This window comes from Vulpes vulpes, chromosome 9 (assembly GCF_048418805.1).
Source record: "Vulpes vulpes isolate BD-2025 chromosome 9, VulVul3, whole genome shotgun sequence".
Taxonomy (NCBI): domain Eukaryota; kingdom Metazoa; phylum Chordata; class Mammalia; order Carnivora; family Canidae; genus Vulpes; species Vulpes vulpes.
The window spans coordinates 90,899,440-90,913,968 of record NC_132788.1 but is presented as its reverse complement, the minus strand read 5'-3'; the positions used below and the strand labels follow the sequence as shown (position 1 = coordinate 90,913,968).

At 59.9% G+C, this 14,529-nt stretch overlaps 2 protein-coding genes across 5 annotated transcripts; one reads left to right on the top strand and one right to left on the bottom strand.

Moving 5' to 3' along the window:
• The first annotated feature begins 1,848 nt into the window (after positions 1-1,848).
• On the top strand, positions 1,849-3,864 carry GPR62 (G protein-coupled receptor 62). The gene has a single exon (XM_072720813.1). It carries the CDS (start codon positions 1,991-1,993, stop codon positions 3,083-3,085), a length of 1,095 nt encoding a protein of 364 aa, XP_072576914.1. The 5' UTR covers positions 1,849-1,990; the 3' UTR covers positions 3,086-3,864.
• On the bottom strand, positions 3,814-14,134 carry PCBP4 (poly(rC) binding protein 4). 4 transcript variants are annotated; one of them, XM_072720809.1, is made up of 13 exons: positions 13,877-14,130; positions 7,528-7,668; positions 7,360-7,383; positions 7,228-7,260; positions 6,884-7,000; positions 6,514-6,645; positions 6,237-6,365; positions 5,913-5,987; positions 5,722-5,766; positions 5,582-5,645; positions 5,393-5,445; positions 5,134-5,303; positions 3,814-4,702 (listed from the first exon to the last, which is right to left on the bottom strand). In XM_072720809.1, the coding sequence occupies exons 2-13, from the start codon at positions 7,606-7,608 to the stop codon at positions 4,414-4,416; spliced, it is 1,212 nt and encodes a 403-aa protein (XP_072576910.1). In that variant the 5' UTR covers positions 7,609-7,668; positions 13,877-14,130; the 3' UTR covers positions 3,814-4,413. The 4 variants fall into 4 exon arrangements, with proteins under 4 accessions (XP_072576910.1, XP_072576913.1, XP_072576911.1 ...); XM_072720812.1 differs by having other exon boundaries at positions 3,814-4,505; XM_072720810.1 differs by lacking the exon at positions 13,877-14,130 and adding an exon at positions 8,558-8,657.
• Between the last annotated feature and the right edge of the window lie 395 nt (positions 14,135-14,529).

The following is a 14,529-nucleotide window of genomic DNA, read 5'->3' as shown; positions in this document are numbered from 1 at the left end:
GTCCACAGATATTAATGGGTGGGATGTGGGGTCTGGGGGAAGGTAGGCATCAGTAATGACTTCTGAAATGGAGTTTATTGAACTGCAGAAGGCTCTGAGAGGAGCACATTGGAGAGGGCTCTAGAGTCATGGTTCTGCTTTGGACACAGGACATTTAAAATGCCCAATAGTAAAAGTACTAGGGGAGATGTTGGAGAGGCAAAGGAGAGGAAGGAGCTTCAGATACAAGTCAAGCCATCAGGATATAGAAGGGGTTTGACAGGGGCCTGGGTGACTTCACTTGAGGCCATATGCCCCATTGGAGTCATATGACTTTCTCTGAGCCAACTACCTTGGGTGTGGAGGATGCCATACACTGACTGGCCAGGACTGGATTTTGTGCCTTACTAGGAAAACGGAGGGTGGGATTTTTCTCATCCAAACCATAAGCCCTGAGAGTTGGGAAAGGGTGGTTCCCTAAAGAAAACTCAGGGTGCTCCTAGAAGAAGGGGACTTGTTTGCTAACAGTAAAAACAAAACCAAACAAAAAGCAGCAGTTTGGGGGAACCTGGCTGGTTTAGTAGGTAGAGCATCTCATCCTTAGGGTTGTGAGTTCAAGTCCCATGCTGGGTATAGAACCCACTTTAAAAAAAATAGATAGATGATAGATAGATATAGATAGATAGATGATAGATAGATAAAAAGTACTCAGCAAGACATTAAAAAAAACAGCAGTTGAGATGGTAACTACACTTAGTGTAGTGAGCATTTTATATTGTATAGAATTGTCAAATCATTATGTTGTACATCTAAAGTTATCTATAATACTATATGTCAATTTTACTTCTTTTTTTTTAAGATTTATTTATTTATTCATGAGAGACACAGAAAGAGAGAGGCAGAGACATAGGCAGAGGGAGAAACAGGCTCCATGCAAGGAGCCTGACGTGGGACTCGATCCTGGGACTCCAGAATCATGCCCTGAGCCAAAGGCAGATGCTCAACCCCTGAGCCACCCAGGCGTCCCAAAAAAAGAGAATTGTACTTCAATTGAAACAAAAACAGTGGGGCACCTGGGTGACTCAGTCAGTTAAGGATCTGCCTTCAGCTCAGGTCATAATACCTGGGATGAAGCCCCAGGTTCCTTGCTCATTGTGGAGTCTGCTTCTCCTTCTCTCTCTGCCCCTACCCCTCTGGTGCTCTTGCCCGCACATGCTCTCTTGCAAATAAATCAATAAAATCTTTTAAAAAATAAAACAAGCAAAAACAGCAGTTTCCCCAAGGCCTCCTCTCATTAATTCTACACACTATCATGAAGCACCTATTCTGTGCTACGCTAATCCCTGTTGAGAGCGTACTATGTGCCAAGGCCTATGATTTTTTTTTCCCTCACCTTTCCCAGCCTCTCTGAGAGAACTAGCCCTCCTAGAGCCCTCTCTGCTCCAGCTCTTGCCTTACTGGTACCTCAGTTTCCCCTCAGGACAAAGCTGAATGATCTGCTTGCCCCCATTGATGGAGAGGAGAGGAGAGAGCATGTAGGGGGCTACTTCCTACTCCCACTCCAGCAAGGCTGGGCTGACTCCAAAGCCCACATTCTGATATCCTCAGTCTAGAGTCCAGCCTGTGCTCTGGGCCCTTCTCCAGAGGCACCCCCAGCACTTCCAGTCGGCAGCTGGCAGCTGCTAGGACCCAGGGGGCCGGTGCCAGGCCCTGCTCCTCCCTTGCCAGCTCTGTGTGTCTCTAAAGGGCAACATCAGAGTGTCAGCCAGTACCATCTCCAGCAGAGGCTGAGTTGCCCCGGCAGAGGAGAGAGCTGAAGTCCCAGCCTTGCACCTCCGCACAGGGCCGGCCAAGCCCCTGAGAGGATGGCAGCCTGGGCGACGGAGCCAGCGCGCGGGCAGCCTCGGAGGCGAGGGGCCGGAGGAGCAAGGGACAGGTGATGGGAAGGGGGAGGGGGGATGCTCCGTTTCGCTCTCTGCAGTGCCGCACAAGGTGAAGCCTGAGCGCTCGAATGGCCAACTCCACAGGGCTGACCACCTCGGAAGTCGTGGGCTCGGTGGGCTTGGTCCTGGCGGCCGTCGTGGAGGCAGCGGCCCTGCTGGGCAACGGCGCGCTGCTGCTGGTGGTGCTGCGCACGCCGGGACTGCGGGACGCGCTGTACCTGGTGCACCTGTGCGTCGTGGACCTGCTGGCGGCCGCCTCCATCATGCCGCTCGGCCTGGTGGCCGCGCCCCCGCCGGGCCTGGGCCGCCTGCGCCTGGGCCCCGCACCGTGCCGCGCCTCGCGCTTCCTGTCGGCGGCGCTGCTGCCCGCCTGCACGCTCGGGGTGGCCGCGCTCGGCCTGGCGCGCTACCGCCTCATCGTGCACCCGCTGCGGCCGGGCGCGCGGCCTCCGCCCGGCCTGGTGCTCACGGCCGTCTGGGCCGCCGCGGGGCTGCTGGGCGCGCTCTCTCTGCTCGGGCCGCCGCCCGCGCCGCCCCCGGCCCCGGCGCGCTGCTCGGTCCTGGCCGGCGGCCTCGGGCCCTTCCGGCCGCTCTGGGCGCTGCTGGCCTTCGCGCTGCCCGCCCTCCTGCTGCTCGGCGCCTACAGTGGCATCTTCCTCGTGGCGCGCCGCGCAGCCCTGCGGCCCCCCAGGCCCGCGCGGGGCTCCCCGCGGCCGCGCTCCGACTCTCTGGACAGCCGCCTCTCCATCCTGCCGCCCCTCCGGCCTCGCCTGCCTGGGGGCAAAGCAGCCCTGGCCCCAGCGCTGGCCGTGGGCCAGTTTGCAGCTTGCTGGCTACCTTACTGCTGTGCGTGCCTGGTGCCCGCTGCGCAGGCTGCAGTGGCCGAGGCGCCGGTCACCTGGGTGGCCTACTCGGCCTTCGCGGCGCACCCCTTCCTGTATGGCCTGCTGCAGCGCCCCGTGCGCCGGGCACTGGGTCGCCTGGCCCGCCGGGCACTGCCCCAGCCCCCGAGGGCCTGCACTCGGCGGGCCTGGCACTTGCCAGCACTTCTGCAGCACCTCCAGGGGCTTTCAGAGAGCCCTGCTCTACCGTCTTCTGAGGCACCAGAGCAAGCCCCAGATTTGCCAGGAGGGGAGAACCTGAGTATGTCACGGGCCACCTGAGAGGACATCGGTCTCCCATGCTGAACTGAGACTGCAGAAAAGATGGTGCTATCAGAAGGAGCCCATCCAGCCTCCTGCACAGTTCCGGGCAGGTGCCCTGCCTGGATTTCTGGCTCTGGGATGGGGAGAAAGGGGGCCTGCGGCCTAGTGAGATCAAGAGGCTTCTGGGAGCTAGGAATCCTGGGTTCTTGGGCCCTATTCTGCATAGTCTTGAATACAGACCTACTCTTCCCTAGGCCCGTTTTCCCATCTGTATCCTGAACCATCTCTGAGGGCTCCTTCAGCTTAGGTGGTTTGAACACTCATGGATAGTCCCCAGGCCAAAGAAAGAGAGGAGGTGTGCAGGGTCACCAAGACGAGGGCCCTATGAGCTTACAGGCAAAGGGATGGACCAAGCAGGGCAAGGTCTAGGTAACAGCCACAGCAGGAGGAACCAGTGGAGAGACACTCAGAAGGACTTTCCTGACAACTGCACCAAGAAGAGGCTGGACAAAGCTACTGGAACTCCTCTATCAGCTTCTAAAATGCCCAGAAAGCAACTTCATCAGTGTGGTGCCAGGGGCAGGAGGCTGGACAACATGAACCCAAAGGGCCCTGAAGCCCCAGAACTGGCATGTGGAAGGGGCCAAGCCCCAATGGGGACTGGCGGATTCACAGATAGGGTCCTCTGGGGCCTTGGCCACACTCATTCTCTGGAGGTTTTGCCAACACCCACAGTGTTTCACAGCTTCCTGGTCTCTGAGAATATTTATTCAAAAACAGGGATTGAAAAAACTGTACAGAGTGTCTGCTGCTGAGAATTCGGCCCCTGCCTCCATGCCACTCCCCCAGCTGCCCAGCAGGGTCCCTTCTTTGGGTTGCCCTCTGCCAAGCCCAGCAGGTCCATTCCAGTCAAAAGGGTATCGGTGGAAGCAGCAGGAATCTGCAGGGAGGTGGGGAGAGAAGCACGGCCCCCAGCCACCCCCCAGCCCTCCTCCCTGATCCCCACGGGGGGGCAGTAGGCTGGGAAGCCCTAAGGGATGGGGAGTGCATGAGTGACCCTCGGAAGTGGGGGCACTAAGGATGCTCCCTGCATCCAAGCATAGAGCTAGAGGGGGTGGAGCCCCCTACCCTGGGGCTGCTGCAGCTCCTGGGCCCTGGGCCAGAAATTGCTCCCACTCTGAGAGGAGGAACTCCCACAGACCTGGGCTGGGTGGGGGGTGCATCCATGCGTCTGGGCATTAGTGGCATTTGGGACCCCAGGGTGGAGTCTCCTTGGGCAGGTAGGGTGCAGAGGCAGCCCCCTACCGGTGGTCCTGCCTGCCCCTGCGCCTGTGCCTCAGCCGGCCTCAGTAGGGGGAGAATTTCTGCCGCTCAGCTTTCTTGCTCCCATTGGCTGCTGCCATCTTGGCAGTGTAGGCCGCCAAGCCCGGCGGCGGCCCTGGGGAGGCAGGTGGTAGAGCCAAGAAGGGCACAGGCTTGAGGCCGATGAAGTTGGAGAGGGAGATGGCATAGGGTGTGCCCAGCAGGCCTGGGGGAGCTGTGGGCAGGGCCGTCAGGGGCGGCGAGAAGGGGGCAGGCAGGTCTGTGGGGGCCGAGCCGGGCGTCCCCCCAGAGGTAGACTTGGCCGTTTCTAGACTGGAGAGAGGGATATGGGGGGAGATGAAGGGGACAGCGGGGGTAAGAGAGGGGCAGTGAGGGAAAACATGGGGGTGGGGGGAGATTAGATGGAAGAGAGGAATCAAATATAATGACATGGGGTGGATATTGCGGGGAGGCTGGGAACAGCAGAAAAGAAGGAAGGATAACAGGTATGGTACGTGGTGAGGGGAGACACGGGGAGGCCAAAACCCACGAGAAAGAGACAGGGATGGGCAAAGGGACAGGAGGACATGAGGGATAGATGTGAAGGGGAGGAGGAGGTAACATGGAGTGGGTAAGGCAGGGTTTGGGGAGGCAGGGGACGCACCCAGACAGACAGGGAAGGGAGATCAGCTCTCCCCACCCCAAGTGTACCTTTCACAGGCACGTGAGCCCCGTGACCTGGGCCACCCCCGCCTCACACTCACCAGGCAGTGATGAGGTACTGGGCCAGGGCGATGGAGACAGGGGAACCAGTGATGGTCACGTGCCTCTCGCCGGCACCCTCCGCTTGGTTCCCGATCTTGATATGTGCCCCTGACATCTGGCGGATCTCACTGATCTTGCTGCCCTGGCGCCCGATCACACAGCCAATCAGCTGCGGGGAGAGTGGAATTCAACCCTGGGCCAGGCCTAAACCCCAGGAGCCCTGTGCAACCCCCTCAAACCACTCCATCCCCTGCTCACGTCGTTGGGAACCAAGAACTCCTGTGAGCTGGTCTGTGCGCCAGGATCCAGTCCTGGGAAGGAGGAGAAGGGGGATTGGACATGGTTCTGGGCCTTTCCTGCCTCCCCATGTACATTCTGCAGGGAGGAGGAGGGGGTCCGCCTGGCCCCAGGGGTGTCGCCCCTGCCTCCCTCTGCAGGGCTGCTCACCTGGCACCATGCTGGGTGAGGCAAAGGGGACTGCGTGGCCAGAAAGCTGCTGGAGTTTAGTGACCTGTGCCAAAGAAGAGGGGTCAGAAGTCAGAGGAGGCCTGGTTCTGGGAGGGGACCCTGGGGCTATGGTCACTCACCTCAGCTGGGGTCACAGCCCCATACTGACCCTGGACGGAAAAGCCCTGTGGGGACAAAACAGGTGAATGGGGGTTACTGTGGCCAGTCATTCCTCTCCTCTGCCAAGCTCCAAGTCCTCCTTCCATCCCTCCCCCACCTCATTCCCCCTTCCCCAGTAATGCTTCCCACCCCTCCTACTGTTCCATCTCACCTGGTTGGCAGAGAGAAGGACGGTACCTAAGGAGAGGCTCGGATGATATGGGATAGTAGCTCCTTTGGGTGGGGACTAGAAGGCACAAATGGGAAGACGCTCTGTCAGGCCCCTTTAGGCCCTTCTGACCTCCCCAAGGGTCCCTATGTTCTCCAGGCCCTCCCTATGACCCCCAGGTAAATGCATCCCGATATCCTGGAGCTCCCAGTCCATCCATGCAGCCCTGCCCTGCCTCCACCTTGTGCCACACGCATGGGATTTGGGGGCCTAACAGCAGGCCCAGGGCCCATCCCCTGTCCCCCCCTCCCTGCACCAGGGCAGCACCTCCAGAATAACAGCACAAATCTGGCGCACACACAGGATGATGGCATCAGGCACCCCAGACACAGTGACAGCACGCTCTGTAGAGTTGGGGAGCAGGTCTCCTGCCACCTGTACCTGGGCACCTGTGGTCTACAAGCAGAGAACAGGAGTGACTCATAATCCAGACTAGGGCTGCCCAGGCTCAGAGCTCCCCAGGGGACAGGAAGCAATAAGCCCAGGTTCCCTCTCCAAAGTGAAGGGTAGGACTCCCTGAGGGTGGTAATCCCCTTCTCCTCACCTCTCGAATCTCCTTGATCTTGGTGCCAGCCTTCCCAATCAGTGAGCCGCACTGGCTTGCAGGGATGACAAGGCGCAGGGTCACCGGAGGCCTGGAGACATTTCCACCATTTGCAGGAGCGGCACAAAGGTCCTGGGCAGGAAGACTGTGGTTTGGCTGTGCATGCCCCTGCTGCCCCCCCACCCCTGGAGCATCTTCCTACTGAGGGCTGAAGGAGGGCAGCCCTCCCCGAATCCTCCCTCATGAAAGAACCCTGCCCTGGGCCTGGCCTTCCCTGCCACCTACTGCCATCGTGTGGGTTTGGAGCCCTATTCCCCCCACCCTGCCCTGGGGCACCACCCCTGGCCTCCCAGCCCAGCCAGCCTCGGACCTCATCTAGCTTGAAGGCGATCATGGAGACCGCATGGAAGACAGCGGCTGTAGATCCAGTGATGGTGGTGATGCGCTCGGGGCAGGAGCCCTCAGAGATGGTGATCCGGGCACTGCTCTGCGGGTACAGACAAGGCCGGGCAGCGGAGCTCCTTCTCCACTCCCTTGCCAGGAACCAGTCTGCCTGCCCACTCACCTGGCCCCAGCCAAGGCTGGAAACAGCTACCTTCCAAGGGCACTCACTGGTCATCCCAGATGGTGGGGTTCAGGGAAAATGTGGGCCAGGGATCTCCCCTCCCCTCCAAACCAGAGGCCCTAGGCAGCATTCCCACACTCCATCCTCACCTGCTCCCGGATTCGCTTTACAGTCTCTCCTTTCTGTGGGAGAAAAAATATGAACTGGATCTTATCCTGTGGCCCCTTACCTGGCCTGAGGCCTCGGGTTGAGGTCCATACAGAACAGAACTGGGCACCTACCTTCCCAATTATGCTGCCAACCTCCTGCAAACAAGATAAGAATAGAGTCATGGGGGACCAATGCCCCAGGCCTGGCCCCTCCAGGAGGACAGGGGCTCTACCAGAGACAGGACACAGGAGCTACAAGTCCTGGCTGGCCACGCCTTACCTTGCCCCTCATCCACTCACCTTCCCATGCATCAGCATCCGCAGTGTGAGGGTGATGCTGAGCTCTGGCTCCTCCTCCAGCCCCGCATCTGAGCCGCTCATCCTGTCAGGCGGGGCTGGGGCCACAGCAGCCTAGGAGTGTGTCCACGGTGCCTGGCGGCTCTGATGGGGGGAGTAGAAGAAGGATTAGAGGGGAGCTTGGGTTTCTTTTGGGGCCCCTGCCCTTACATGGGGACCTCAGACCTCAGGCTAACCAAATTCCCACGGATGAGAGACAGAGTAGACCTCCAGATTTTTAAAATTGTATTTATTTATGCATGAGAGACACAAAGAGAGAAGCAGAGATACAGGCAGAGGGAGAAGCAGGTGCCCCACAGGGAGCCTGATGCAGGACTCGATCCCAGGATCACGACCTGAGCCAAAGGCAGACGCTCAACCACTGAGCTACCTAGGTGTCGCTAGACCCGCATTTCAAATGTCACACTGACCACTACCCTTGCGTGCAACTCACTTGCTGTGTAACCCCAGACAGCTCATTTAACCCATCTGAGCCTCAGCCTCCCATTATGTAAGCAGAGACTACCAAGTCCTACCCCCAAAGAGTTAGGAGAATTAAGATGAGCTAAGCACATATGTGGTAGCCAGCCAGTCTCCATGGGTATCTTCCCCTTTCCTGATAGTGGAACAGTGGAAGAAAGAATTAACCAGAAGCCTAGGAGAATCCAGAGAGGGGGAGCCTCCTCTGTGACCCCTTGGAAGAGGGGACCCCTGTGGATTGCACCTTGAAAGTATGGTTAAGATTGAAATGTTACTTCAAATAAGAAGCACTTGTGTCCAGGGGCCCCTCCCCACCCCCCCACCCCTGCCCTGCTGACTAGAGCATGGGGTTGCAGCTGGAACAGAGGCTGGAGCAGCCACAGGGAGCCACAAGGAGGCCTTGAAAGGAGGGAAGAAGTGAAAATAACAAGGTTCTAGGAGGGTCCTCTTGCCCCTGCCTCCCCCTGCGTGGCAAAGGCTGTGAGGAGGGGGGCACGGGAGCTGGAAGCCCCACCTCCAGAGGTCACTAAGGCGGAGGCTCTCTGCAGGCAGCTCTGAGAGCAGGGTTCCTTCAGCTCGTGGGGTGAAGGGGTGATGCCAGGAGCCCAGCAGTCTGCACAGGGCTGCTCTCCTGTGTGCTGTGGAGGTAAGAAGCGGCCACATTCCCAGCCTGCAACACTGTCTCTGTACCAGAAACAAGTCACTGGGCTCCTGGGCTCCACTGCTTCACCTATAAAATGGAGAGAATGCTTCCCCCAGGGACTGGGTGATGGGTAAAAAAGGGATTTGGGGGCTGGGAAATGTCAAGGCCGTTAACTGACAGAGGAAGGAGGAGCCAGAGATTAGCCTTTGGGATTAGCCCAGCCGCCAGCCCTCCCTACCCGACCCCTTTTCATGCCCCAACCTAATCCTGAACCTTAATCCTGCTTGGAAATCTCTCTCCTCCAGTGGCCCTCTCCCACCAAGTCTCAGCTGTGATGGGGAGCTGAACCCAAGCAGGAAAACAGAATGAGACCAACTGGTGCCAAAGCGAAACCAACATCAAGCCCCAACCCTGCAAATTCCTCCTGCCCAGGAGGGTGTGGGAGCCAAGGATGCATGCGTCTGCCTAGAGCACTCTGGAGACCATTGGGCACCTTCTTCCTCAGCCCCCTGCCCTATCCTGACATGAAGGTCAAGGGCGTGGAGCACTCTCCAATCCCCTCTTTGGAACCCCCTTGCTAGCCAGAGCTTGGGCATGGAGTAGGAACGGGAGAGCTCCCAGCCTAGCTTTCTCAGGAAGCCCGAGCAAACCACTTATGGCATGAAGCCTCTTCCTTCATCTGAACCATCGGGTAACAACACTGTCTCCTCAAGAACTCAATCACTTGTCTTCCCAGCAGCTGCCCCTCCCTCTGCTTGACTTCTGCCCATAGGTTCTCCAGATGTCAGAGGTCAACAGTGGGTACAGGGACTGTACGAGGTGAGCATCCTGGCCAGCCTCATGCTGGCTGTCCTTGCTGACATTCCCCCAGCTGCGTGCACTTCCTCCAGCGAAGCACTTGTCTCTCCCTGGGCAGCCCCGGCCAGGAGCCCCTTAGAGCAGGAGCCAAGGCTGCCACCTTCTCCTGGTGTCCCCAGAGCTCAGGCCAGAGCCAGGCTGGAGAAGGTGTTCTGAACGTAATGGCTAGCTGAACAGATGAAGTCACCAAACAGAAGAGAATCTGATGCCAACAGAGGGTCTATCACCCGCCCAAGGTCATAGAGAGGTGGGGAGTGGTGACAGCATGGTCCTGCCTGCTAGCATGGGGCTCTCTATCATAGGCCCCGTCTGCCTTCCCTTTCTGGCTGTCCCATCTGGGTCTGTCAGACCCAGGGAGGTTCTTCAAAGGTGGGGAACTGGCTTTAGTAGTTCCTGAAACCCCTGCCTGGCTAGTACACGCAGGTCATGTTTTGGAAAGGACTGACAACTTGTCGAAAGCCACAGTCCTGAGACTCCAGAATATTCTGAGACTCAGGGACTCCTGTGGAGTGATAACCAGTGGGAGACCTGACACTGTCTCCATACCATTGCCACATCACCTTTGGGTCATAAGGCTCGGGGGAAAAAAGGGCAAAAGGGCTAGAATGTGGCCAGAACTAGAGTTCCCGCCCTGAAAAAGATACCTGAGTCTGCAGGAGAACCCACTGTTCCAAATTCCATGGGTAACCTTGGCCAGGCCTTCACCTAACCTGGACCTCAGTTTACCCACCTGTGCTATGTGTGTATGTGTGGAACTGGGGGGATTCTGGTGCTGGTCTCTCTGTGTCCTTCCTGTTCTGAGACACCCTCAAGATCTTTCTGTTTTTTGGAGAGAACAGGAGCTCCAGACACAGGTTTCCCAAATTATCCTCCTAGGGGGTCCTAAGAATAAGCGACCCTATTACTTATTGGCTCCCCTTCTACCCTCACCAGGGTTCTAAGGGAATTATTTGCTGGTGGGCCCTGGGTCCCTGCTGGGCCACCCACATGGCAGCCAAACGTCATGCCACACTGACCTCCAGCTCACCTCTGGGGGTGCCCAGCCCCCTCTGGTCAGCAGGGCTCCCTGGCATAACATACCAAGCTCAGACTAGGCCTCTGCCTCTGACCTCGGGTGTTCCCTCCTGCTCCCCAGGCCCCCTCCCCAGATCCAGTGCCCACTCCTTCTGTCCCTGGCTTCCTGCCACTCAGGCTGGAGGGGGCGGGGGGGGGGGGGGTGACAGCTGTGTAAGCGATGGCGGCTGCCCCTTCCTGCCCCTCCCCCCCAGCTGTCTCTCTCTCATGACAGCTGCCCAATCAAAGGGCCGGGGGCTTAGCCAGCTCCCCCCCACACGCAGGGATCAAGTGTCCACCCTGGCTTTGTTCTGGAGCAAGAACAATCCGGGGGAGGGGAGGGCTCCTGGGGCCAGGCAACTCAAGTGGACTGGCCCGCCCCTTGGGGGATTCCCTTGGCTCTGCTAGCCAGTGTCTGGACCAACCAGGGCTTATAGACCCACCTGAGCTAGGGAGAAGGTGGGGGGGGGCAGTCTCCAAGTTCATCCCCCACCTCACATCCCCTGACATTCCCCTCAGCACCACCAGGCTCCAACCTAGCAGCCTCCTACTCCTAATCCAAAAGCAGCCATGCTGGCCACACCCAGTGATGCTGGGGAATGGCTCAGGACATCAGACGGAGCAGGGCGTGGCAGGAGGTGGACACTGGGCTTGGGGAGATCATACTGAGGGATCCTGACTCCCTTGCCTGTTCCCTTCTCTGGGTATGCTCCTCCTTCCTGATTACCCAGGTCTCCGCAAGAAATGCCCTAGTATCCTCCGACCCATGCACCCATCCTCAGCCTTACAGCCTCCCAGGATGGCCATTCATACCACCCCTTGGGAGAGTCGGGGGAGGGGAGGCCTTCAGGGGAACAGCGTGGGGTCCATGAGTTTCCTGACACAAGGCTGTCCTGTAGACTCGATGCTAAGCAGCAAAGGTAAGCTCTGACAAGTTGGCTGGTCCCAGAAATAGTACAGCCTCCTTAGAGCATCATGAGGCAACCCCACAAGAGTCCTCACAGCCAAGAGAAACTGAGGCAGACCCAGGCCCAGACTGGGCTCCAAAAGAAAGGATACAACTTCTTGGTACAGCCCCACCCACTGGTACCCATCCCCTCACTGCCTCACCCAAATTAAGAAAAGACTCTAGCTTTCATTTTCCAGGCTGGGGACTGGATCATTCTGCTGCTCAACAGCCATCTTTGGCTCCCCAGTACCCAAGGAATAAAACTTGATCACCACAGACAGGCCTGGCCTCTGCCAGCTTCTCTTGTCTCATCTCCATCCCCTGCCCCCCTACACATCAGGCTGCAAAACACTCCTAGTACCTCCAGGACTCTGGGCTTTTGTCCGGGCTGATCCCAGCTTCAAATGCCCATCCTCCTCACTCTCTGTCAAAATCCTTCTCAAATGCCACCTCCTCTGTGAAGTCCTCCCCAAGCTTCCAAATCAGATATAATCACTTAGGCCTCTGTGCCCCAACTAAGCTCAAAGGAACCGTCACGGGCATTTTCAAGCCTATCTTTCTGCTATCCAGGAGGACAGGAGTTCCTCCAGGAGGGCAGGAGCCAGGACTAGGCTCAGTGCATAGGGAGAAGGGCCTGGAGGCATTAGGGACTGGAGATGGGGCTGAGGGTCCCAGAGAAGCAATGAGGATGGGGTGAGATCGAGGGCACGAGAGACCAGACACAGGGGAAAGCCAGGGCCTGCCAGGACAGAAATCCCAGTTTCCACTCCTCAGCACCTTCAACCCCTGTTCTTGCTGTTTCTTTGGATCTAGGGGCTCCCCAGGCATATCACTGGGGTGGGGGATTTGCGCTGAGCTTTGAGACTACTAGAGGCCCAGAATGGGTTTCCCCCTGTGGAAGGGAGGCTGGAAGAAGAGCTGGGGAGTGGTATAGGTTTCACAAAGTCAGAACCCGAGGCCCAGAGAGGGAGGAGCTTGTTTATAAGGCTACATGAAAAGCAACTGGCAGAGCTAGGAGAACCAGGGGTTCACCTGTGCGGCCCAGGGCTCTTTCCTCAAGAGGTCAATGCCACTGGGCAGTGGTGATGGAGGCTGGATGGGGGGCAGGGATGAGAGTAGGGAGGGTGGACACAGCCTGTCTGGGGACACAGGGCGGGGCAAAGCCAGCCTCCCTGTGGCCTGGGCCTGCCAGGGTGTGTGGGCCGCCTGCTCCCAGCCCCCCACCCTGAGCATGCAAGAAGAACAATCCCCTTGTGTTTGGGCAGCCTGAGCCTGCATGCTGATGAAGCCTGGGGGGTGGGGGCTGGGATGGGGGTGCTTTGGAGATTGAGGGGGTTCCAGAGCCCAGAGAGACTAGGGGACCTTCAGATGGGGAAAAGATAAGGCCCCAGGTGCTGGCTCTGAAGCAGTGAGGGTAACCTCAGGGAAGAGTGAAGGCTGGAACTAAGGTTTAAGCTCCTGAAGAGTCCCTGGGGTCTAAGAGCTCTTTGTAGGAGAAGGAGGGCCCCTAGGGACACATGCCCTGTTGGTCCAGCATGAAGGTAAACAGTGTGGGCTTGGTGGGGACCAAGAGCCCACATTCTGGGAGGAGGGAATGCAACTGGCCCTGGGAGCATCCCCTTGAAGACCACTCCCCAGGGTGCTGGAGCCGGGCGGAGCGCTGGGTGCCACAGGTCTCAAGATGGCGGGCTGGGATAGGGGGGTGAGGGGGTGGGCACCTCCCTCTCCTGACCAGGCAGGCATGAGGACCAGGCTGAAGTGAGTACCCAGAGACACCCCCAGCCCCCCCAGGGGGACTGGCTAGAAGCTAGGTCAGAGCCGAGGGGCTGAAGAGCCACAGAGCATGAGGGACCACTCTGAGCCCCCAACTGTCACCTCCACACACCCCTGGTCTGGGGATCTGTCTGCCCCCACGCCCCCAACCCCCCACCCCCCAGGCAAGGACTGCAGAGAATGGGAAGGGGTGTGTGGTGAGCCAGGAACTGCAGGGGGATGGCAGATGGGGACAGAGATGGAGCAGAACCAGAACCCAAGGCAGGAGGTCCAGGGAAGAGCAGGTCCGAAGGACAGAAACAGCAGGTGGGATGTGGGCCTCGCATCTGGGGTCTCGTCCAGGACGGCCCTCCCTGACGCCGGGGGCTCCTCTGGCAGAGCAGCGCCCCCCACCTGTGCAGGCCTGGGCCGTGTGGGACAGGGAAGCGTGTTCCTCGCAGTCTCCCGGTCTCCCAAACCGGGACCCCGGCCTGGAGACTCCGGCGCGGGCTCCCCGCCCCCCCGGCTGAACCCCCAAACTTCGCGGCCCGCGGTGCCCCGCCCGGCCCGCGCCCTACCTCGCTGGGGCTGTCCTGCGGCGGCGGCGGCGGCGGCGGCGGCGGCGCGGCTGGGCCGCTCAGTCCCACATTGTCCCCGGGAGAGGCGGCCGCTCACAACTGCGAGTGACATCAGCTGCGAACAATGAGGGGTTTGACAGGCGCGGAGCCCGGCCGGCCCGGAGCCCGGCTCCGCGCCCCCCCCACCCCCCGGCCCGCCCGGCCCGGCCCCTCCCCGCCCCCTCCCCGGATCCGATTACAGCGCGGCGGGCCCGCCCCAGCCGCCCCAGTGCCGCAGCCGCCCGCCCCGCCCCGCCCCGCGCGCCGCGGTGCGCCCCGAGCGGCGGCCGCTTCCGGGAGGGCTGGGGCGACCCCCCCCCGGCAGCGCGTCCCGGCGCAGGGGGCTGGGGGCGGGGGCTCCCGCCGCGACGCCCGCGCAGCCGCGCCCCCCGCCGCCGCCCCCGCCCCGAGCCCCAGCGCTCTCTGCCCCGCAGGCCGCCCGCCCGGCGCTCCGCCGACCCCCCGCTCCCCCATCCCGGCCTCGGGCCCGCCGCCAGGCCCGCGCTCCGGGCTCCGGCTCGGACCGCTCGGAGCCCGGGCTTCGACTCCCCGCCCGGCCGGCTCCCGGCTCTCCGCTTCTGCGCCGCCCGTCCCCGCGCGGGGCTCTCGCCCAC